This window comes from Saccopteryx leptura, chromosome 2 (assembly GCF_036850995.1).
Source record: "Saccopteryx leptura isolate mSacLep1 chromosome 2, mSacLep1_pri_phased_curated, whole genome shotgun sequence".
NCBI lineage: Eukaryota > Metazoa > Chordata > Mammalia > Chiroptera > Emballonuridae > Saccopteryx > Saccopteryx leptura.
Window position 1 is genome coordinate 284,919,224 of NC_089504.1, and position 25,253 is coordinate 284,944,476.

A 25,253-nucleotide genomic window follows, 5' to 3' on the forward strand; every position below is an offset into this window, starting at 1 on the left:
TCTCTCTCTCTCTCTCTCTGCCCCCCCATCTCTCTCTAAAATCAATAAATAAAATCTTTTTTAAAAAAATGCATCAGAGGCCCTGGCCAGTGACTCAGTGGATAGAGTGTCGGCCCCATATATGGACATCCTGGGTTTGATTCCTGGTCATGGCACACAGGAGAAGCAACTATCTGCTTCTCTCTCCCTCCCTCTTCCTCTTCCCTTCCTGCAGCCAGTGGCTCAGTGGTTCCAGCATGGCCCCAGGTGCTGAGGATAGCTCTGTTGGTCAGCCTCAGGTGGTCAAAATAGCTTGTTACTGGAGCATGGCCCCAGAAAGGGTTGTCGGGTAGATCCCTGTCAGGGTACATTGAGGAGTCTGTCTCACTATTTCCCCTCCTTTCACTTAAAAAACAATGCAGCAGAAATGAATTTAGTTACTAAAAAGGTCATTGGTGCCTGACCGGTGTGGCACAGTGGATAGTGCTTTGACCTGGGAGGCTGAGGTCCCAGGTTCGAAACCCTGAGGTTGCTGGCTTGAGTGCAGGTTCGCCAGCTTGAGCACAGGATCGTCAGTATGATCCGACTTGACCTCAAAGGTCTCTGGCATAAAGCACAAGTTGCTGGCTTGAGCAAGGGGATCACTGGCTCAGCTTGAGCTCCCCAGTCAAGACACTATGAGAGAAAGAGAGATGAGGGAGAGGCAGATGGTCACTTCTGTGTGCCCTGACCCGGGATCAAACCCGGGACGTCTGCACGTGGGATCGAGACTCTATCCAGTGAGCCAGGACCTTAAGAATGCTTCAATAAGGAATCGCAAAGAAAATACTTTGAGATGGGAATACATCTCAGAAAATTTGTCATTTTTGTAACATGCTGATCTCTTGAATATTTCTATAAGCTCCCCTGACATGAGTTCAATCTAAACAGGGAGGCATCTTCAGAAATTCTTTACAAGTACCCAAGAAATCACAAAATGAGGGTCATATAACCTTTGTTAGTGTGAACAAATGATGTCTAAATAGTTTCAGAGATTGAAGCAGAAAGCAAGAGATGTCAGTAGAACTCTTGAATTGTGTGTTTTTGTATTACATGAATATAGTCATTCAAAATAAAACAGTATATTGCCTGACCTGTGGTGGCGCAGTGGATAAAACGTCGAAATGCTGAGGTCGCCGGTTCGAAACCCTGGGCCTGCCTGGTCAAGGCACATATGGGATTTGATGCTTCCAGCTTCTCCCCCCTGTCTCTCTCTCCTCTGTCTCTCTCTCTCCCTCTCTCTCTCCTCTCTAAAATGAATAAATAAAATTTAAAAAATGTAAAAAAAAAAGTTTAAAAAAAATAAAATAAAACAGTATTATTATAACCAAAAAAAAAACACTATGAGGAACAATCAATGAACAACTAAAGTGACACAATGACAAGTTGATGCTTATCTCTTTCCCTTCCTGTCTTTCTCCCTTCCTGTTTCTCTCAAAACTAAAAATAAAACATAAATTAAAAGATCATTGGAGGCCTGACCTGTGGTGGCGCAGTGGATAAAGTGTCAACCTGAAATGCTGAGGTTGCTGGTTCAAAACCCTGGACTTGCCAGGTCAAGGCACATGTGGGAGTTGATGCTTTCTGCTCCTTCCATCTTCTCTCTCTCTTTGTCTCTCTCTCTAAAATAAATAAAGTCTTAAAAAAAATTTAAGAAGTCATTGGAGCCTGTCCCAAGTGGTGGCACAATGGAAAGAGTGTCAACCTGGGAGGCTTGAGGACCCAGGTTCAAAACCCTGAGGTCACTGGCTTGAGTGTAGGCTCACCATCTTGAGCACAGGGTCACTGGCTTTAGCACAGGATCATAGACATGACCCCATGGTCACTGGCTTCAGGCCAGAGGTCACTCTCTGGCTTGAAACCAAGATCACTGGCTTGAGCAGGGGTTCACTGACTTGGCTGGAGGCCCCCAATCAAAGCACATATGAGAAATAATGAACAATTAAAATGTTGCAACTACAAGTTAATGCTTCTCATCTCTCTTCCTGTCTCTCTCTCACTGTTTCTCTACCCACCCCCCCCCCACCCCCGCACAGACACATTGGAGAAGTTTTACTAGTTCAGAAAGCTTCCTAGAGAAGGTAGTGCATGCTTGAGTTCAGCCCTAGAAACTGGGTCAAGGGCAAGGAGTTTGGAACCACTTAGAATTTCAAGATTGTCATTCATCAGTCAACAAATTTTCAGTGAGTGTGTACTGTGTGCCTGGCCCAGTGGAGAGGATCAATATTGATTGCTCAGTTGACATTATTTCTGTCCTGGTCAGTCCAGGTATGTTTCCTAAAGAGTGTATCTTACAGAAATACATTTATTTTTTTTATTTTATATTTTTTCTTTTAGATTTTATTTACTGATTTTAAATAGGGGGGGTATGAAGCGAGGAGTATCAACTCATAGTTGCTTCACTTTATTTGTTCATTGATTGCTTGTCATATGTGCCTTGATCAGGCAAATCTGGGGGGTTTAAACTGTTAACCTCAGCATTCCAGGTCGATGCTCTATCCATTGCACCACCATAGGCCGGGCTGCAGAAATACGTTTATTGCTCTGCTCAAGGTTGCCTTTTATTGCCATAATAAAACCTCATACAGTGTGATAATGTAATTTGTGCCCGAGTATAATCAGAATACTTTTTCCATGTCCTTGGAAAGGAACTGCAGGGACCACCTGGTTCATTCATTCCTATAACCATCTCTCTGCCCCACTGCACACGTGCATGTGCACATATACCATCTCACTCATTATTTATGGGAAACTAAGGCCTAGAACTAAGGTTATAATCCAGAGCTTCAAACCCCAGGACACTGTATTTGAACTTCTCTATCCTGCCCCATAATAAAGTCACAGTGTAAGTGCTCTGTAATGTAACTGCACAGAACAAAAATGCTTATCATATTTCTTCACCCACAAAAGGGAGATGCCTATCTCCCAGTGCCAATAGTTTTTGTTGTAATACCACTTTCACTGTTGTACTATCCTCTCAAAATGAAAGATTTAATTTACTAGGAAGAAGTATGAGACACAGCAGCACTTTTGGAAGGGGCCAGGGTCACTGCTCTAAAAATGCCCTTGTCTTCCCACAAAATGTCTGGGCACTTCCCCCGTGGAGAAGGCTGCAGCTGGCTTACTCTTTCTGTGTATAAGCTAGATTGGCAGGCTCCAGAGAGTCCAGATAGGTAGGGCCAGTGGAACATTCTTTTGGTTTGTGGCCACTTTACCTCTGCTCAGGGAGAAATGTATCTGAGTTTATTGCTTAAAGTCATCAGAGGCCGGTTTAGGTTTTAACAACGTGGGCTTGTCCAGTAGTCTCAGTCCCATTAATCAGTATGAAGGATGGAGGAGGGTCACGTAGTGATGAAACTGCAGTGACAGTTTACAGGGGCCTCTGGCTACTAGGGAAGTTGACTCAGGTTTTCTCTGGCTGGCCTTCTCTTAGCTTTCTAACTGTAAAGTATCTTTTATAGAGCTCAGGTTATTGGTGGAGGGCCAAGGCCAGGTGGTCAGAGATGTGGGTGCTGAAGAAACAAAATAGAAAACATGAGTCCCTCCTTCAGAACAGGTATTTTATTAGAGAGACAACAGATAGAATACCTGAGTCTCCTTTTTAAAGTAATATGGATGTGTGCTTATAGCACAAGTCAAATGCTTGAGGGCTAGAGGGGTACAAAGAATATGGTGTCTACCTAAGTCATCATTAGAGAGTTCATGGAAAAAAAGCTTCCTGAATGAGGGGAGTTTCCAGGTAGTTTTTACAAAGATGGGACAAGGAATTTGTCGGGAACCTGTTACTAACTGGGAAAGAACTTCCCCCACCGCCCATCTTTCCTCTCTGCTTCTGGTAGGGCTTCTTGAAGTCACTAGCTAAGAATGTAGAGGGTAGGGTCACTCGGCCTGTGACGCTCTTCCCCTCTCCATGTTACAGCTGGTAGCTTAGACGTTGTGGCTAGATTTGCATCTCTGCAGTTACCCACGCTGACGGTGCTGCCTCCCTAAGATAGGAAGGGGATTGTAAAGAAGAGCTGCTGTTCTACTGTCTGCTCAGGTTACTACCATGAGTATTTGCCATTTTAAAATAACTTTCCTGCCTGACCAGGCGGTGGCGCAGTGGATAGAGCATTGGACTGGGATGCAGAGGACCTAGGTTCGAGACCCCCAGGTCGCCAGCTTGGACCCAAGGTTGCTGGCTTGAGCAAGGGGTTACTTGGTCTGCTGTAGCCCCCCGGTCAAAGCACATATGAGAAAGCAATCAATGAACAACTAAAGTGCCACAATGAAAAACTGATGATTGATGCTTCTCATCTCTCTCAGTTCCTGTTTGTCCCTATCTATCCCTCTCTCTGACTCTCTGTCTCTATAAAAACAAAAACAAAAAACTAACTTTCCTCCTCCACCAAGTACTTTCCTATCTGTTTTGGTATGGACTCGAGGGAGGCAACTAATTTAAAATCTACCTTAATTTAAAAGGGTAAATATTCTGAGCCAAATGACAAAATTTGTAAAAAGCAAAATGAAGACTTCTTAGATTGACCTTTATTCTCAGTTAATTGTTTCATGGTTTGCTCTTTATTTGTGCCAATAATAAAAAGTTGACTTAAATAATAATTGTTTTTGCAGAGTATAAAGCAAAGTATGTCTTACTTTAAGAAACCCAGTCTGAGGCTTGCCTTTTCATTTACTGTTCTTCGCCATCTTGTTAGACATCACCAGTGCAGACTCTCAAGTGCTTCTGTTTTATTTTTGGTGAGGGTGGTCTACTTTTTATTTTCCCAGTTGAATGAATTAGTTTTACCTGAGCCCTCGGTGTACAGAGACCTAATATGCCAAAGAAAAATTGTGAGGGACAAAGAATCATGCAATGTTAGAACAAGAAAGGACATTGAAATAATCTGGTCCAGCCCTGCATTTTAGGGAGGATGAAGCCAGGGTGCTGAGAGGGAATAATAGGACTTTGAGGTCAGGCTTACTTGAGTTTATGTCCTGGCTCTACATTTAATAGCTGTGTGTCCTTGGACAACTTATATAACTTTTCTGAATCTCATTTTCCTCTTCTGTTAAGGAAAATAATAATGTCTACCTCACCAGGTTGTTGTGAAAACTAAATGAATGCCTGTAGCATATTAGATGCTTATTCTGTATAATTTTCTTCTCCTTTTTCAAAGGTATACAAAAAGATATAGGCAGAATTGATCTAAAACTCAGATATCTAGACTGTCAGTCCTGCCCTTTTGCCACCTTGGCCTGCTCCCTCCCTGTTCCTGTGGCAGCCCCGGTGGTTTCCCTTCCTATGTGCTCCCCTGACACACACGCGCCCATTGGATCTTACACACGCGCACACATACACACTCGTTGGATCTTCCTGAAACTTGTTTGATTATGTTGTCTGGAGTTACACAGCTAGTGAATGGCTAGACTTTTGCTGTGTCCTCTTCCTCCTGTGCCTTTGCCCATGCTGTTTCATCTCCCTTGCATGTCCTTCGCAGCCGAGTTGCCCTTGGGCACTGCCCTCCCTCCAGGCTCTGGGTAAGAGCAGTGTCCTCTCTGATCCCTCGATAGCCATCCCCTCCCCAGGCCCACTGGGTAGTTACCAACACACTTCAGCATGCATTTTCCTCTTTAGTGGATGTTTCACTGCTTTGTGTACAGAACTGAATTCTAGAAATCTAGGAGATTGAAGACTTGAGGAGCTTATTAACCTGTTCTTACAGCCAGGTTAAGATGTCGCTCCCTGTTGTAAGTACACAGAGAGGCTAACCCTTTCATACTCCATTTAGTCTTTATTAAAACTATGAAAATTTGAATTTAATCCTAACATATGCATTATAAAGGTCATTGAAAACTGTCTTGTTGGTTAGTGTGTCATACCCAAGCACCAAGATTGAAGGTTCAGTCCCCAGTCAGGACACATACAAGAATCAATCAATGAATGCATAAATATGGAAAAACAAATCAATATTTCTCACTCTCTCTCCCTCCCTCTAAATCAATCCCTCTCTAAAATCAATCAGTAAATATAATAAATTTATAAACTTTCTCTTGATGTATGATGTTTATAAAGTTTATTTGCATTTGTTTTCTGATTTTATCTTTCAACACATATGTATCGAATATCTAATGTGTACTACATTCTGGAGCTGCTCTGTGCTCTAGAGCAATGGTCCCCAACCCCTGGGCTGCAGACCGGTACCGGTCTGTGGGCCATTTGGTACCGGTCCGCAGAGAAAGAATAAATAACTTACATTATTTCCATTTTATTTATATTTAAGTCTGAACAATTTTATTTTTTTAAAAATGACCAGATTCTCTGTTACATCCGTCTAAGACTCACTCTTGACACTTGTCTCAGTCACGTGATACATTTATCCGTCCCACCCTAAAGGCTGGTCTGTGAAAATATTTTCTGACATTAAACCAGTCCGTGGCCCAAAAAAGGTTGGGGACCACTGCTCTAGAGAACAGGAGACGATTAAGCATATTAAACAGGGAAAACAGACATTAAACAATAAAAAAAACACCCAAATAATTACTGTATTTTCCCATGTATAAGACATTTCCATGTATAAGACACACCTTAATCTTTGGAGGAAAAAAAGGTATTACATAAAGTTATTGAACTCAAGTTTTATTCATCATAAAACTTATATAACTCCTCATCACTGTCAAAACTCCCATCCATTAGCTTGTCCTCATCTGTGTCTGATGACAAATCACTGTCTTCATATATATATTGCCTTGTGAAAAAGCAGGAAATACAAGTAAAAAAATCTACAATCCCTGTATAAGGGGCATCCAGTTTTTAGACCCCAAATTTTTCCAAAAAGGGAGCGTCTTTTACCTACGACATGGGGAAATACAGTAGTTACTATTGAGTTAAGCATTGCAAAGGGAAATTTCAGGGGAAATCCAACCTAGTGAGGTGTCAGTGAAGGCTTCACTGAAGAAGAGGCAGTTACACTGTACAGTGAAGAATGGGTATGGGTTGGCTTGGCCAAGGCAGGAGAGAAGGCCGGCTCCTGGGGTTGACATACGGTGAGCAGAGGGGACAGAGGCAGGAGATGGTGAGGCTTGAGAGTGAGCGTGAGGACCTCACAGAGGGCCTGTGAGGCTGTGTTAAGGGTTTTAAACCTTATACAGGGACAGTAGGAAACCACCAAAGGGTGATATATGCTCTAGTTTAACTTTTTAAAAGATCACTCTGACTGTCTATAGAAAATGAATGGGTTCTAGAGGAGTGAAAGCTGATGTAAATGTGAGGATACCAGTTGTTCTAGGTGAGAGATGATGGTGTCTTACACCATCCTGTGACAGGGAGGGGCTATAGTAGGTGGATTCCAGATTTATTAATCGGTATTATCAGTTGGACTTGGCAGTTTATTAGGTTAGAGGGGGGATGTCAGCGATAACTAGATTTCTGGTATGAGCAAGTGCACAGCAGTGTTTCCTGAAGGAAATGTGTGCTCAGGAGCACAGCTAGGCTTGGGTTGGAGTGGGGCTGATTGCAGCTTGGACATTTTCACTTTGAGGTGTTGGAGAAGGTGATTAGGTTCTCCCAATCTCCCTTTAAGGAAAATGGGATAGTCCACATTTGTGATTGAGAAACTTAGGCTTGGAGAGGTCAGGCCACTTGCCTAAGATGACATATCCAGGAAAAGGCTGGGACTGGGCTTGATCCCATACAGCAGGTCCTTGAACAAAGTTGTTCATGCATTGTGTTTGGTAATAATATTGATGAGTTGCTACAGGATCTTAGCACTTATTTAGATCAGTCTGTGCTAAAATTGATTTCATTATATGTCGTTTCACTGCAGTTCCAAGAACCTGTCAACAACTTTGGGGATTTACTGTATATTTATTTCTAAAGCTGCACTTCCTAAACCATATCACATGGGCTGTATGCTAAGAGTTAAACGTTGAATCAGGCTAGCCTGCCCTCTCAACATACCAGTTCTCTGCTCCCTCCTCCAAACACACCTGTCTGCCAGGTTGTCTGCGCTGACAAGCAGTCCTAACATCTCTTGTTCCGGAAGGGACCTTTGTGGAAGTAGGAAGGAGAGCGTTCCTGGTTCTGCCCTCCCTAAAGTTAGAACACAGCAGGAGTGGTCCCTCCCTTCCTTTTATTGTTCACTCATTCATTCTTGTTCTCACTTCACCTCTGGCACATGTTGAGTATAGGTCACCCCATGTGTGACCATTTGCGTGGGACTTTACTCTGTCCACTGACGGTCTGGTGCCAGTGCCAACATGAATTCCCAGTTTGGAGTACAGTGAAGAAGGAAACTGTATTTGGTGCAAACAGCTCAATTGTGATACAGCACAGCTGTGGAACAGCTCAATCATGTCACAGATCCATTCTGAAGCAGAGGGCAAAAGCACAGCTGTGAAATGGCCCTGGAGCATGGCAAACCTGCTCTGCTCAGGTGGGCTCCCCTCTGGGAACAGTCTTTGATGGAAAAGGAAAGTGTACTCTGAGCCAGAGGGGAACTGACTTACATAGAGAGAAGTCCCCCCAGTCTCTGGTCAGTCCTCATGCAAATGAGGACCTCAAAACTTCACAGTTTTATTGGTTCAAAAGCACTGTCCTGATTGATCAGTGAAAATTCTGATGAGGATATACCCATATTCCCCCATGTATAAGATGCTTCCATGTATAAGACGCACTTTAATTTCAGGACCCGAAATTTGGAGAAAAAAAAATTACATAAAGTTATTGAACTCAAATGTTATTCATCATAAAATTCATACAACTCCTCATCTGCGCAAAAAAGCAGAAAATGCAAGTAAAAAAAAAATCTACAACCACTATATAAGATACACCCAGTTTTTAGACCCCAAATTTTTCCCCAAAAGGTGCGTCTTATACATGGGGAAATAGCTTTATGTAGAAGGGAGAGTCTCCCAGGAACTCCTTTAGAAGGGTTGACTCAGGTCGTAGGAACACAGTGCAGGCAGACAGTTCAGTGCAGGCTTCTTGAAGTGTGGCTTGTGTGAATGGCCCCTGTTTAGAAATGGCTGTAGGCTCTGTTTTTTTTGTTTTGTTTTGTTTTTTGTTTTGAGCCCAGTTAACCACCAGGACTCCTTCTTGATAGGTATTATCTTTCTCATGGTCACACAATACTTTCAAAGAACTTAACAAACCTCACCTCTTTGACCCTTGCATCAGCTCTGAAAGAAAGGTCACATCTATTCCTTCAGTAAACATGTTTAGAGCAGACACCCACCATGCACCAGGCACTGTGCTGTAACTTGGTTGGTGATACAGGATGAGTAAGACTCTGTCCTCATTCTCAAAGGGTTTAAGATCTCATAGGGAAAACTGATGATAGATTCAGAAGTTAACGGGCTTTTCAGAGTTTCTTAAAGTTATGACCCTCTGCATAAGAAATTACTTGGGCTGCTTGTTAAAATAAAAATAGATTTCACACCACAAACCTGCTGAATTGGATCCCCAGGGTTAGAACCTCCACTGACTCATATGCTGCTCTGTGGCTAGTAAATGATCCAGTTGAGATGTGAGCCTTTTCTGGCCATGTTGCCAGGTATTTTTTCCCTCCATTTGTCTTGCTCGTCATAGTTTTACAGATGAGAGCTGATGCGAGTAGAAGTCAAGAGCCCACAGTGAATTAGAGACAGGACTGGGATTAGCACCTGAAATTCCCTGATTCCCAAAGCTGACTCTTTGGGAATACCATCCAGAGTATTCACTTTGCGCTCTGGTTCTGATCGAAACTGCTTTCTGTTTCCTTTTCTTTCTAAATGTATTCAGTTGTATAAGCTCTCAGGGATCATTTGTGTCATATTCTGTCAGCAGGGAATGTCTGCAAACAGGCCTCTTTTCTTTACTGTATGCCCAGGAGGCTGTGTTAATCAGCCTTAGTCCACAAGGAAATTCTACCCAGAGGCAGAACCCTTGAAGACTTGGGGTACCAAGAGGCTGCTTAAAGTTCTACCCTGATAGATAAGGGAAACCAGATCAGTAAGACCTGGTCATGGTTCATTGAGTGGAGACTTAAGCTAAGGTCTTGGCAGGGTAGCTCCTTCCTGGTTTGCTGCTTCTCCTGGTTTTGGAGAGAGATTCAAGAATATTACTTTGCTTCAGATTCAAAAGACCTAGGTCAGCCTATGTATAATGTGCTTTTTATCTCTATTTATCTATCATATGTGTTATATATCTATGTTATACACGTCATATGTGTGTGCACAAGATGTATGTATCACATGTGTATGTAGAGTGTTCATATATATATTTATACATATATATAGCATATATATAGTATGAATATAAAAAAGAAAATAAGAGAGAAGGTCTAATAAAGACCAGTTAGATCTGCATATGACCACATATAACTTTTTGTTTCGGAACACTGGCCTTGAAGTCCAAACTTTATGCTCATCTTAACTCCACTTGTTTAACCTCTCTGTTCGCTTGTCTGAAAGTAGCCTACCTCACCAGGCTTCTGTGATAATTAAATAAAATAATATATGTCAAATGTTTAGCACAGGTCCTGATAGGTAGTAAGAACTTAATCATTATTATCACAGAACAGGGATATTCTTGGCCTTTTCCTCATTTACACGTTTGTGGTAGGATGGGGGTAGGGAAGAAGAGACCAGGAGCCCCCCATCAAGGGGGTTGATACCACCCGACTTCATTTCAGCCAGTTGTCACTGTGTGAAACTATAAGCCCAGTAGTATCAGAGCCTTTTCAAGGGAAATCAGAATAATTTTAAATATGAAATTGCTTGCGCCTGACCTGTGGTGGCGTAGTGGGATGATGTGTTGACTTGGAAACACTGAGGTCGCTGGTTCAGAACCCTGGGCTTGCCTGGTCAAGGCACATATGGGAGTTGATGCTTCCTGCTCCTCCTTTCTGTCTGTCTGTCTGTCTCTCTCTCCTCTCTAAAATGAATAAATAAAAAATATTTAAAAAAAAAAAAAAAAGAAATTGCTTGCTTTTCAAAATTTAACAACTAATTTTTTTAAAACACATACACACACACACAAATACACACCATAGACCAACAGAAGGGATATATGGGCTGGTTCCCAGCTTTGCAGTCTGGAGGGTCATCAGCCATATCCTTGCTGTGTCACACACCCTCTAGGCTTGGATGAGGGAGGTGTTTTCGACATGTATTTACAGAATGCTTGTTCTGTGCCTGGTGCTGCTCAGGAGCATGTGGGAAGTACGTTGTAATCTTTGCCCTCTAGCAGAGAGGCAGGACTAACACACCAGATGACAGAGAGCAGGGTAGGAGATAGGGGCACTTGATTGTGGGCCATATCTTAAAAGGATGAGGAAATGAAAGATTTCTATGAACTGATGTGGAGTCACTTTGAGGATATAGTAAATGGAAAAAGCAAGGTGTATATAAGGTGTAGGATACTACCTTTTGTGTAAGAAAGAAAGAAAATAAGAATATTTATATGTACACTCCTCACAAAAATTAGGGGATCAAGGAACATGTGGATACTCCAGTACTTTCAGCCTTTTGTATAGTACATTTTCACCAATGAAATAAAAGTTGGGCCCTGACCAGATAGCTCGGTTGGCCACTAGAGCATCATGCTGAAGCACAGAGGTTGTCAGTTCAGTCCCTGGTCAGGACACATACAGGAACAGATCAATGTTCCTGTCGTCTCTGTCTGTCTCTCTCCTTTCCTCTGTCTCTAAAATCAGTAAAATAAATATTTTTAAAAAAATTTTTAAAGAAGAAATAAAAGTTGGTTTTGCATCTCATTTGCATAATAAAACAACTTTCTTTGACTTATTTGCTTTTCTGATGTTCTTGTTTATTTTTAAAAAATCAAATGGTTTTTTTTATTGCTTCATATTCATTTTGAAATACCCGTATCCTCTAATTTTTGTGAGCAGTATATTTGCTTAGTATTACAGAAACAAACAGGAAACCAAAGCAAGTGAAAATGGTTGCTTGGGGAAAAGTAGGATGAAGGGTTAGGGACACTTCTGATTATTCTTTTAAAGTTTCATTTTGAGTTTTCAACTATATAAATGTATATAACTTTTTTTTTTTAATTAAGTAGGCCCTGGCTGGTTAGCTCAGTGGATAGAGTGTTGCCCTATATGCAGACGTCCTGGGTTTGATCCCTGGTCAGGGCACACAAGAGAAGTGACCATTTGCTTCTCTTCCCCTTCTTTACCGCTTTCTCTCTCTCTTACCTTCCCGCAGCCAGTGGCTCAGTTGGTTTGAGCGTTGGCCCCAGGTGCTAAGGATAGGTTGACTGATTTGAGCATTGGCCCTAGACAGGGTTGCCAGTTGGGACACATGTGGGAGTCTCTCTCTCTCTCTTCTCTCAAGAAGCAAGAAGCCATAGCAAATGAAAAGTGAATTAAAAATTTTCATTTTAATAGTTATATGTATCTACTGGCTATATTGTATTAGATAGTGAAGGTCTTGATTCTAGAACTTTGTTTTTCAGTTTTATATAATTGACGTACAGCACTACCTAAGTTGAAGATTTACAGCATGACTTGACTTATGTATATTATATGAAATTATTACCGCATTAAATTTAGTTATCATGCCTAGATTCTAGAACATTTATTTAATGATGAACTAAGCTGAATCTTTACCTTAGGGTGAAGAGCTGCGGGGTGGTCCAAAAATGATGGATAGAGTAATTTGAAGAAAGCCAGAAGTTGTGACTTCTGGAAGTTGACCTTTTTGTCTGGTTTGTAGATAGAGTAACAAGGAATAGAGTGAGAAGATCATCTAGGAGAAGGAACAGTATAGGCAAAGACAGGAGCGAGAAGCATAGCAAGTGAAAAAAGAACAGTGAAGAACCAGGACCAGGAATAGGATGGAGCCTTCACTATGTCAGACTCCAGGGACACAGATGAAAACTGCCCTGCCTTCAAGGACCTGACAACCTCATCTCTACGAGCCTATAGACAGGTGACAAGCAGTTCTACTGGGTGTTTGCAGTGTGGGAGACACTGGTCCTAAGAGCTGCGGCATACATCGGAGGCTGACCAGCATCAGGCAGCCTGTGAGAGGCCATGGCTTATTGGCCTAGCTTGAAGACAGACAACCTTTCTCTGGTGTACAATAGGGAAGCTCTAAAAGGTTTTAAGCAGCACAACGATGGGATAAACTTGCATTTTAGTAAGCTAACTCTACTCCATTGAGCCAGTTTCCATACCCAGGTCCGTGATAGCTCGATTGTGATTTTTCTTTTGAACCAGTCATTTCCAGTGTCTTGTCTAGTTTATGTCTTGTTTTGTTTTTTCTTTCTCTTCCTCCTTTCCTGCGTTGCTCTCTCCTGGGCCCCACGCTCTCTGCTGGGCCCCACGCTCTCTTCTTCCTTGATGTCCCTCTCTCTCCGATCCAAAGATCAGCCAGTAAAAAGCAGGCTCACCTGTCCAGGTAAGAGGGGTACAAGGGTGAGGGGGGAGGCCCTCCTCTTTTAAATTAGAAGTTATTTCTATTGTATTGTGTTTATTATTTGGATAGAAAGCACATTCACATGATTCAGAATTTTAAAGTTACAAATGAAATGTAATGCAGTTTCCAACTTTATCCCTGTGCCCCAAGCACTTCTGGTAGTTTTCCTTCCGTAGAGGCAACCAATGTGTATTTCTTTTGTATCCTTTCAGAGATATTTTATGCATGGTTTGTAAACACATATTTAAACATATATAAACAAATGATTTTCTTTTAGCCACTTTTTTCCTGTCCATATAATTCTGCATCTTGTTTTTTTTTTAAATTAATTTAATGGGGTGACATTGATTAATTAGGGTACATAGATTCAGAGAAAACATCTCCAGGTTATTTTGACATTTGATTATGTTGCATACCCATCACCCAAAGTTAAATGTCTTCCGTCTATTTGGTTTTCTTTGTGCTCCTCCCCCCCCCCACCACCACATCTTACTTTTTTACTCAGCAACATGTCTTAGAGATCATTCCTTATAGTAGTAAAGAGCTCGATTCTTTAGTAAGCTGAATACTGTCATTACATTGATCTACTGCAATTTAGTTCACCAGTCAGCTATCTTAACATTTAGATTCTTTCCAGTGTTTTGCCACTGCAAACAGTGCTTCTATGAATAGCCTTCTACATAGTCATTTGCTGTAGATGAGAATAGGAGACTCCCTTCAGAGGACCAGCAACTATTGATTAGGAATTTGGACACTTCTCTAAAAAGGCGAGGCATAGTAATGATTTGAGCTTCTCCTATTCCTTCAAGGATCCTATGAAAAGCCCAGGCAATAAATCTGGTTTGGTGATATGTGGTAACTTCAAGTTTTAGGATCATAATATACTGCTCACAAAAATTAGGGGATATTTCAGAATGAATATGAAGCAATAAAAAAAAGCATTTGATTGTTGTGTGTGTGTGTGTGTATGTGTGTGTGTGTGTGTGTGTGTGTGTGTGTGTGTGTGTGTGACAGAGACAGAGATAGGGACAGAAAGACAGGAAGGGAGAGAGATGAGAAGCATCAATTCTTTGTTGCAGCTCCTTAGTCTCCTTAGTTGTTCATTGATTGCTTTCTCATATGTGCTTTGACTGGGGGGCTACAGCAGAGTGAGTGACCCCTTGCTCAAGCCAGCGACCAACGTCTGTGATCCAGTGCTCAAGCCAGTGACCCCGCACTCAAGCTGGTGAGTCCGCACTCAAGCCGGATTAGCCTGCGCTCAAGCCAGCGACCTCGGGGTTTCGAACCTGGGTCCTCCACGTCCCAGTCCGACGCTCTGTTCACTAATCCAATGCCTGGTCAGGCTTGATTTTTTTTTTTAACAGGAACATCAGAAAAGCAAACAACAAGTCAAAGAAAGTTGTTTGATTATGCAAATGAGATGCAAAATCAACTTTTATTTCATTGATGAAAATGCGCTATACAAAAGGCTGAAAGTACTGGAACGTGCATGTTCCCTGATCCCATCATTTTTGTGAGCAGTGTAGTTTCTCAGCAAGGTGCCTCAGGCTGCTGAACATGGGGTTGGAATACTGCCACCAAACAGACCAAATTGCTCTTCTCTCATGGTACCCAAAAAAGATAAAGGAATTTTCAAAGGTTTGAGTCATTTCTGTAACCTCCTTTCTAGAAAAGTGTACAAGTTGCTAGTTACCCAACAGGTTAGTACCAAATGTCCAGTTACCTTCCTAGAGATGCCGTTTGGGAGAGGGATGAAGTGGGGGAGAGCATCTCTGATGTTGCCACTGCAGTCGTCTGCTATGTTTTGACTCCTGTGTGTTTTGACTCACCACATCCTTGCCATCAAGTCTTCCTGTCCTTTACCTAAAACTAACAAGCTGTTTTTTCCTGTCTTTTTCTTGCATTCATATTCTCTGCTGCTCTGTTCTGTTCCATCAGCCCCATTGCAGCCTGGTAAGACCCAACAAGTGTGTTTATTTGTGCACATTCCATTCTTGCTATTGTCTGTCTCCTGACTCCAGGAAGGGCTATTTCCCTTCACACCTTGCTGGGCATTGCTTTGCCAGCCTAGGATTTCAAATAGGTGGTGCTGCTAGTGTTGTGGACATAGCTAATCCTCCCCCAGGTTGAGTGGGTATCAAGGTAAGAGTGTTGGTCTCTCAGTGCCTAAAACATGGAGTTGCTTTTGACAGGGCTTTCTTCCACTGCAACACTGGTTCCTCCCTGTCTACCTCACTGATGTGCTTTAATTATTTCTTCTCCAGGTTAAGTAGCCTGTCTTTGGGAGATTCAGCATCTGAACGCAAGTCCCCTTCCCACCACCGCCAACCTTCTGACACATCTGAGGCAACAGGTAACTTCCTTCTTGGGACATTAACATATTAAGGTACACAGAGGTATTAAGGTACACTCATACAGACAAATTTATATACCCCATATGTAAAACAATGTAGCCTTGATATGAGCTCATAATGTGTAATAAGCATTGTTACATGCTATATACAAAGTTGCTCATTTAGTCCTTATATCAACTATAGAAAGTAGATTTTATTATTCCTGTTTCATAGATGAAGAACCTGAGGTTCAGCGGGGTTACGAAAATTTCCCAAGTGCACAGATTTGTAGGGAACAGAATCAGGACCTGAAACCAATGGGTTTTAACTCTACAACTCATGCTTTATTCATTACTAGAAGCAGTCACACGAAACTGCACACATGCACGATGCCTGATACACACCCACAAGGAAGGAGGCAGTTGGAAATTACAACCTTTCTTATTTTCTATGTTTGTATATGAATGTACATGTGAAAAATGGGTTTTCTCTTGTCATTTATCCTTCCCTGGATTTGGCAGGGGGCCAGCCCTGAGTCACCCTGCATGACTTGTCTAGCTCTGCCAAGAGTGAACCAATTATTGGTGCCCTACCTGCTGCATTCATTGAATGTAATTTGACAGGAAACTTGCAGTCTCACCAGGCTTCAGTCCCAGGACTGCACCTCTCTAGCATTAGCCTTCAGCCTGGAGTCAGCCTGCCTCTTCTTCAGCCAGTCTCACTCAGACAGACACAGAGAAAGGGACATATTCAAAACAGACAGGCATCTCAAAGAGGATGAGTTCTTGTATAGAATACAGAATTGATCACTAAGAAAGGCATGTCGTTGTCATAGTGTTTTTACAGCATAAGTCTGGGGAACCTGGTTTGTCTGGAAAGGCTTTCTGGAGGAAGAACCATACTGGGGCTTTCCTGGGTTGGTCTTGACTTGCATGCACTAACTTTCCAGTGCCAGTGCCTACCTTTTTCCTTTTTCTCACCACTCACCAGGTCTTGTTCAACGCTGTGTCATCATCCAGAAGGACCAGCATGGCTTTGGCTTCACAGTCAGTGGGGACCGCATCGTTCTGGTGCAGTCTGTGCGGCCTGGTAGGTGTTGCATCCCTCCTGCAATGGATGGTTCTCACATAACCACCCTGTGTGTGACAGTGCTGCATGACTTGGAGAACTTCCAGGTCATTTCTCTCTGAGGGCCTAGGAAGTCCTGGGGGCACAATTGAATTACTCTAGAACTGGCTCCTCAAGGGCATCTGGAAAAGTCTCCACAATGCTAAACCACTAGGAAGAATTTCTAGGAATGACACTTTATTCTTACTTCCCCTTGAGAAGTATAGAAACAGCAGAATTGGCCACAGATCATCGGGTAGATGCCTGGTTTCCATCCAGTGGAGTTCCTCACGCTGACTCAGAGCATGCTACAGAGAAATCAAAGACCTGCTTTTTTACCCTCACATCAACTCACTCAGTGCATAAGCCATCACCATTCTGCAGCTGTTTAAAATGAGACAGGCACACTGGTACAAATGTATTTGCAAATACAATTAACATTAAATAATAAATTACCGAAAGATAAATGATATGTGTTGAACAGTACAGGGTAGGAAATGGTATTTGGAAATTTGTGTTTGGGTAGTTTGTGGTTCAAGACATAGTCATTTTTCTTCTTAGAAGAAGTAGGATTTTAGGAGTCGTTTGAAAGATGGAAGTGAAAAACATGTTGGCGGGGGGGGGGGGAGAATTTGATGGGAGTGGAGTAAAGAGTGGGAGGACATCATAAGCAAGTCAATTAAGTAACCAATTAGGTATGAAAGAACTTCAAATATTTCAAAGCATGGTTATATGTCAGGTAAGAGAATCACTTAGTAATCCAGGCTGAATAAGGCAAGAAATGGGAATGGGGAGAGTATAAAGCAAGTGTCCCAAAGAGATGTGTACAGCAGTGTAGCAAATGGGATTGGGCCAGGTGACATGGAGCATTGTGGGTCTGGCTTAAGATACAAGGAGAGGGGAAGGGAGCAGGCTAGTGTTTCACACCGAATACAGTGGAAAATGGGGAGGATAATGTGCTTTAAAAATTTTTGGAAAGATTAGGGATTTGTTTATGGAAAAGACAAAAAGAGAATGTCAAATTTATGACTAAAATGAGGTAAATGGATCATGCAAGAATATAAACAGGTCCCGGCCAACTGGCTCAGTGGTAAAGCATCAGCCTGGTGTGTAGATGTCCTGGGTTCAATTCCTGGCCAGAGCACATAAGAGAAATGCCCATCTGCTTCTCTAGTCTTCCCCTTCTTGCTTATCTCTTTCTCTCTCTCTTCCTCTCTCTCTATCTCTTTCTTCTCCTTTCCTCCTGCAGCCATGGCTCCATTGGAGCAAGTTGGCCCCGGGCGCTGAGGATGGGTTTATGGCCTCCACCTCAGGCTCTAAAAAAATGGCTCCTGTTGTAACAGAGCAAGGGCCCCAGACAGGCAGAGCATCGCCCCCTAGTGGGCTTGCCGGGTGGGTCCTGGTCAGGGCACATGTGAGAGTCTGTCTGTGCTTCCCCTCCTCTCACTAAAATAAATTTTTTTTAAAGAATATAAACAATACGCTACTTAAATTATATCAGTGGGAAGTTTGTTTTTCATATCCTATATTAGAGCTCTGAAAAGATCTTTTTATTCTCTGCTTCCCTTGTCCTCTCAAGGTTCCTGGACTAGGTGAAGCAGCTAGTGCCAGTAACTTGTACTTTGCCTCTGTGGTCTGTTTGATACAGAAAGTTTGAGGATCCCCTCCAGTGAAGTGTGAATTCAGCACTCCTTCAGTTTTTCCTGCTCTTAGGCCTAAGTGGAATCAGACCCAGAGAGCAAAGATAAATGTATGAGTTATAGCAAAATATGAGTTTTAGAAAAAATGTGCATGGATATGTATTTTAGAGAATTCGCAATGAATTCACAAAAGTAACACAGCAGTTATTATTGTCGTTTCAGATATTAGGTTTCTCTGGTTCAGTTTCTCCAAGTGTAGTCTTTGTTCTATCTACATTAGAATCACCTAGATGCTAGAATGGTTGAAATTCGTAATCTTGGGCCCTACCTCAGAAGGACTCAGTCACTTTCTGGTAAGGGAGCCAAGGAATATGCTTTGTAAAAAATTCCTCCAGTGATTCTTATGCTTACTGAAGTCTGAGAACTTATGCTCTAATTCCTTCATTCTGAAGAGTTTGATTTTTTTTTTTAATCACTAAGTTATTAGAAGTCATGTGTTTCATACATTCAGGCAAAATGGCTCTTTTTTCTTCACCTTTAGTTTCTGGATGACAGTGTAAGAGAGAGTTTCCAGGTATTTGCAAGTACTCTTCCATAAATAGCACACTTTATATGAAGGTGGTCTCAAGTCCCAATATTGAAAAGCCAAATTGCAATGTAGTCATTACTGTCATTTCTTGTTAAGTCTAGAAACGTCTAGATGTGCTTTGTGGGAGTTTGATTTTGATCGGATGAATGTAACTTACAGATTTAATGATCCTCTTGAGGCTGACTTACAAAAAAACCAATTTGTATGCTTCACATTAACTTGTCTTAGTTTTAGTGTTTCTTAGACTCCCTGGATATAAATTAAACCAGGACTCAATCATTTAAAACTATATAGTGATCAAAACCACTATAGCCTTCATCACATGATAACTTGAAAAAAGTTAAGAGCACATTCTGAGCTCTACTCATTCAGTCATAAACAGAAGCTCTTAATCTGGTCCATTAGAAAGGGAGACATTGTAAATAGTTTAAAACAGATTTTTAAAAGAAAATAAAACTGAAAAAAATAAAAATAAATAAAAAAAAAAAGAAAAGAAAACTGTTACCAGTATCATTCTTAATGAACTCTCAAGAGTATTTTTATGAACCTCTCAGAGCTCATAAGTCACTATTTAAAAACTCTTGTTTTAATCCTTTTCTCCATATTTCTCTTATTATTATTACATTAATTAGATTTAATATAATAAACTCAATCTTCCCACTGGATAATAAGAAATAACTCTTATTTGACCTTAGAACACATTCAAATAAAGCACACATACTCTTTCCAGAGCCTGGCCCTTCTTCTATGCTGTTGTTGCCTGGTCTTCAGAGCCTAGCATCTGAGCTAGTTGGAGGGCAGAGCAAGAGATGGGACCTGATATAGTCCACTCTGGCTTAAAAGTTATGTCACTACTTGTTGTGTATGTGTGTGTGTGTGTGTGTGTGTGTATGTATTTCTCTGAAGCTGGAAACGGGGAGAGACAGTCAGACAGACTCCCGCGTGCGCCCAACCGGGATCCACCCGGCACGCCCACCAGGGGGCGACGCTCTGCCCACCAGGGGGCGATGCTCTGCCCCTCCAGGGCATTGCTCTGTCGCGACCAGAGCCACTCCAGCGCCTGGGGCAGAGGCCAAGGAGCCATCCCCAGCACCCGGGCCATCCTTGCTCCAATGGAGCCTCGGCTGCGGGAGGGGAAGAGAGAGACAGAGAGGAAGAGGGGTGGAGAAGCAGATGGGCGCCTCTCCTGTGTGCCCTGGCCAGGAATCGAACCTGGGACTTCTGCACGCCAGGCCGACGCTCTACCACTGAGCCAACCGGACAGGGCCAATGTCACTACTTTTATAGCAATGTAAGATCTACATACTAGTGGTACTTAATATAGGAAAGTGAGAAGAAATTTTGGAGGGAAATGATCTGACACAACTTTTGTGTACATTTGGTGACTTCTGGGAAAGTTGTTGGGCTCTGCTCACCAGGCCTTCTTCTTACAGGAGGTGCAGCCATGAAAGCCGGTGTGAAAGAGGGTGACCGGATCATCAAAGTGAGTGCCTTCCCTTTGCACACTGCCTTATGATACCATTAGTCAGCCACTGAGTTAGGGGTGGCACCATGACAATGATCACAGAAGTATAATGTGGCCGAGTGTGAGGACTAAGATATTCTAGACCCTTCTTGACTCAAGTAATCAGCCTTCTAGAACAGGTTTTATTATTCCTATTTCACAAATGACAGAAGCATGATTAGGAGTGAAACGTGGAGACTAATGCAGGACTCAGTGCCTTCTGTTCTCATAGTGATATTCTGCCTTCCAGACAATGCTGACTTTAGGTCTTTGCCAATTCTAAACAACTGTCGTCTTCCCTGTCGATTCAGCACTTTCTTCTGGAATAGAGTACTAGAACCAGGAAGGAAATCCAAGATGAGGAGGTCCCTTTCTCCTAGGAGGAGAAAACACAGAGTCAGTTGACGTGTACAAAGCTAATGGTTGGAAAGTGTATACCAAAAATTAAAAAATAAATGAATGAACAAATGAATAAATGAAGCTGCAGGTCTTATTCCTGCAAACTTATGGACTAGCTGGGAGACAAAACACATGGCAGATATGAACAAGAACAAATTCATGGCCTGACCTGTGGTGGCGCAGTGGATAAAGCGTCGACCTGGAAATGCTGAGGTTGCCGGTTCGAAACCCTGGGCTTGCCTGGTCAAGGCACATATGGGAGTTGATGCTTCCAGCTCCTCCTCTCTTCTCTCTCTCTGTTTCTCTCTCTCCCTCTCTCCTCTCTAAAAAATGAATAAATAAAATAAAATAAAAAAAAGAACAAATTCATGATATGAATTTGAGTCAGCAAGTGACCATAGGTGGTTAAAGAATATTGGAAAATAGCTTCCTAAAGGAGTGGCATTTTAAACTTGTAAAATGATCCTTTAGATTTCCATCACCATTACTCGATATCTTTTGTCTCCCACAACAGGTGAATGGCACCATGGTAACCAACAGCTCACACCTGGAGGTGGTGAAGCTTATCAAATGTGAGTTGGAGAGAGCTGATCAGTAAAGACAGGAGGGGAATAGGTGGGCTGAGAAGGAAATGGGGAAAGGGTTGGCCTGTTGGCCCCAGAGGCTTCCTTTACAGATGGGGGCAGCGGCTGGAGTTACGTCTTTAATCTTGATATGGAGTGGTCCACTTAGACTGCCACAATTTCCTATTATTTCAGGTGGAGACACTGCTAGTCTCTCTTCAAACATCTTTATTTTTACACCCATCTTTGCATTCACATTTAGACCATATTTTACTAAGACTAGGTCTCACTCAAACACTATTTGCTCCCCTCTCCCATTCATAGACATTTTTCTCATTTGTTTCCAATCCTGGGAAAAAAAGCAAAAATATTGTTTGCAGCCAGGAAGATGCAACAATCGAGTCTGCCCAAGTAATCAAATGAAAGCAATAATGATAAAACAGTTAAAGGGTATGAGAGGTTTGGGGAAGGTAGAAGGCTGGAATTGAGTGCCTTCCATGTGCCAGGCAGGCTTTATATTGGCCACTTAGTCTAGTGAGACAATGGAGGAAACAAGAGACTGATTGGGCAGACCCTCAGTAGTAGTGTTCCCAGATATTTATGGGTGGAATTTTGGTTGTCTGCATGAAGAAAGGGAAAGCAGGGGTACTGATGTTGAATCAGGGTAGACAAGCAGCAGTTAGAGAATGAGGAGGATATTATAAGTGAGAAGTTTAGCTACAGAATTTTAAACTTACTAAGGGTAGAAAGGGAAAGAAGCCTTCCTTTTAGTTTGAATGTCTTCTGTCCAGAACAGTGTCACTTGAGCAAGTCGTTTTCTGCCCCTCCAGCTGGTGCCTATGTTGCACTGACCCTCCTGGGCTCTTCACCCTCATCCGTTGGTGTCTCTGGGCTCCAGCAGGACTCAGCCCCAGTAGGAGCTCCCCAGGTCACCCCTGCGACCCCACCACCACCACCTCCTCCACCTCTGCCACCTCCACAGCGCATCACAGGACCCAAACCTCTGCAGGTAATAGTCCTTCTGCTCCTTTCCTCACACTGCTGTCCCTTTGAATAACTCCCATTAGGAGAGAAAGCAGGTTAAATTGAATAGTACCGGTAAGCAGAGACAAGCCGAAGAGCCGTTCTCCTTCCATGTAAATGTGTGTGCACTTTTATCAGACAACAACATATAGCGAATTTCCTAAATGTTAAAGACTCTAAGGAGGCCCTTTGATGGTGCTCCCCCCACACCTGCAGGCATAGACAAAGGCATCTGTTAAACACTGTTGCCAGTCATTGTCACAATGGTGTGGAACAGGAGTAGGGGAAAGACTTCCTGGAGAAAAAGGCTGCATGGAAGAATGAAGCAGGAAGCCCGTTGTGTAGGGGGAGAGAATCAGGAAAGGAAAAACACAGGTAGGGAGCAAACGTGAGGACCACAGAAAGCTGTGTGAGGACTTAAAAGAGGACAAGGTGCAGATAAAATGGGGAACAGATGTTCCAGCTGGAAAGTAGAGTGAGCCAGCTAGTCCTGGGAGACTTTAGAGAGCAACTTGATATCAGAGGTGATCCCAGCAAGGTTTCTAGAAAGTTCAGGTAAAATCAAAATAAGATTGTATGTTGACTGAATTCCAGCAAGATTCTAAGTGTTAGACAAAACACATTTATGACACAAGCTCGATTCTCCTAACTTTCTTTCCTTGCCCAAGGATCAGCAGGTAGAAGAAAATTGAGCTGGTTCTCAATTCTCACTACTGTTATATTTTCCATTCTTAGGATCCTGAATTTCAAAAACATGCCACCCAGATCCTTAGGAATATGCTGAGGCAGGAGGAAAAAGAGTTACAGGTAAGGTCACTGCTGGGGGTTGCCTTAATGAAATAATACTTGATCAGAGCAATCTGCCGATTGTACAACTAAATTTACAGGCCATATCCTATTACTATAAAACTTTAAAAATTAAAACCCAGGACCACTAAGGAATTGCCATAGGTCAACAGAATTGGTTAAAGCAGATTTTGACTGATAGAGTGAATAGGGTAATAGCTCATGGATAATAAATTATAATAGTGAATATATAGACAAAACTCAAACAAGTAATGAGACAGGTAGAATAAAATGAAAGAACATTAGAACTGAGGAAACTCAAGAGTCGATTGGAATTGATTGATCTTGGTGGTTTCCAGGAAGGGACGTATCAGGGAGGAGGGTAGAGGTGGGTAGGTGAATGCCCAGCCAAGCTGATAGAGGTGGGGCGCTGTTGGTGAAGGGGATGCAGAGATTTCCACGCCTGGAAATGATGTGCAAACAGAACAGTAAGATTACTTTGGCTGAAGTGGAATCACCAGATTACTACAGTACCTGTGGCCTGCAGCAAGCTTCTCACTCCTTCATTTCAATTCAGCAAATTTCTGTAAGTGCCCGTGTATGTAAAGCATTGCTTTAGTTCCTATAGTATACAGATATGGAAAGATTAGACAGTTCTTTCCCTTAACATGTTTAAAAATCTAATGGGGAAAACTCATATTACAATAGGGGAGAGAGTGGCAGAAACAAGCTTCCAAGAAGAGAGCAATTAATTAATAATGGGAAATGTGGGGGGGCAGCTTCACAGAGAGGATTCTGTTCAGCTGGGCCTTGAAGAGAGGGACTTCTGTATACAAAAGAGTTGGCGGATGGAATGCTACTCAGCATAGCTCAGAGGCACAAAGATATAAAAATATACTCACTTATTTAACAAGCACTGAGTTCCTGCTGTGTGTGTGTTGCAGAGCTAGGGTATGGAGGGGTGCTGGGGCCAAAGTTGGAAGGGTTACAAAGATAAGTGAGAGATGAACCTTTCCTTTAAGGAGTTTGTAATTCAGTAGGATATCAGTGGATGAATGGGATTTATAGTAAGTGGTGACGCATATTGACAAATGTCATAGAATAATCAAGACAGCATGGCACTCATATAAGTAGAGATCTGTAGGCCAATAGAATAGAATCAGAGTCCAGAATTTAACTCATATATCTATGTTCAATGGATTTTTGACAAAGATGTCAAGACAATTCAGTGGAGAAAGAATAGGCTTTTCAACAAATGGTGCTAGGACATTATTTGGACCCTTACCTCACAAAATTTTTTAAATTTTAACTCAAAATGGATCAAAGACTTAAATAGAAGAGCTGGAACTATTTTTAAAAATTGGAAAAACTCTTAGAAGAAAATATGGGTGTAAATCTTTATAACCTTTTATAAAGCAGTTGTTTTTTAGATCTGACACCAAAAGCACAATTAAAAATGATAAATTAGATGTCATTAAAATGATAAACCTTTATGTATTAAAGGATACAATCAAAGTAAAAAACCAACCTGACCAGGAGGTGGTGCAGTGGGTAGAGCATCGGACTGGAGTGCAGAGGACCCAGGTTCTAAACCCCAAGGTCGCCGGCTTAAGCATGGGCTCATCCAGTTTGAGCACAGGGTCGCCGGCTTGAGCGTGGGATCATAGACATGACTCTATGGTCGCTGGCTTGAGCCCCAAGGTCACTAGCTTGAGCAAGGGGTCACTCGCTCTGCTGTAGCCCTCCAGTCAAGGCAGATATGAGAAGGGAATCAATGAATAATTAAGGTGCCACAATGTATAATTGATGCGTCTCATCTCTCTTCTTTCCTGTCTGTCTGTCCCTATCTGTCCCTCTCTCTGTCTCTCTCTCTCTGTGTCTCTGTCACACACA

At 42.2% G+C, this 25,253-nt stretch overlaps 1 protein-coding gene across 11 annotated transcripts in view; it reads left to right on the top strand.

The window, feature by feature from the left end:
* ARHGEF11 (Rho guanine nucleotide exchange factor 11) overlaps positions 1-25,253 on the top strand; it is a 125,502-nt gene that overhangs the window by 57,249 nt on the left and 43,000 nt on the right. For 8 of the 11 annotated variants that reach the window (XM_066362126.1, XM_066362134.1, XM_066362130.1 and 5 more), the window contains 8 exons: positions 13,366-13,398; positions 15,355-15,369; positions 15,681-15,769; positions 16,740-16,838; positions 20,519-20,568; positions 21,503-21,560; positions 22,382-22,560; positions 23,310-23,381. In XM_066362126.1, the coding sequence (XP_066218223.1) occupies positions 13,366-13,398; positions 15,355-15,369; positions 15,681-15,769; positions 16,740-16,838; positions 20,519-20,568; positions 21,503-21,560; positions 22,382-22,560; positions 23,310-23,381 (595 nt within the window). The remainder of the gene's footprint in view (positions 1-13,365; positions 13,399-15,354; positions 15,370-15,680; positions 15,770-16,739; positions 16,839-20,518; positions 20,569-21,502; positions 21,561-22,381; positions 22,561-23,309; positions 23,382-25,253) is intronic. The other 3 variants (XM_066362133.1, XM_066362137.1, XM_066362129.1) reach the window with 2 other exon arrangements.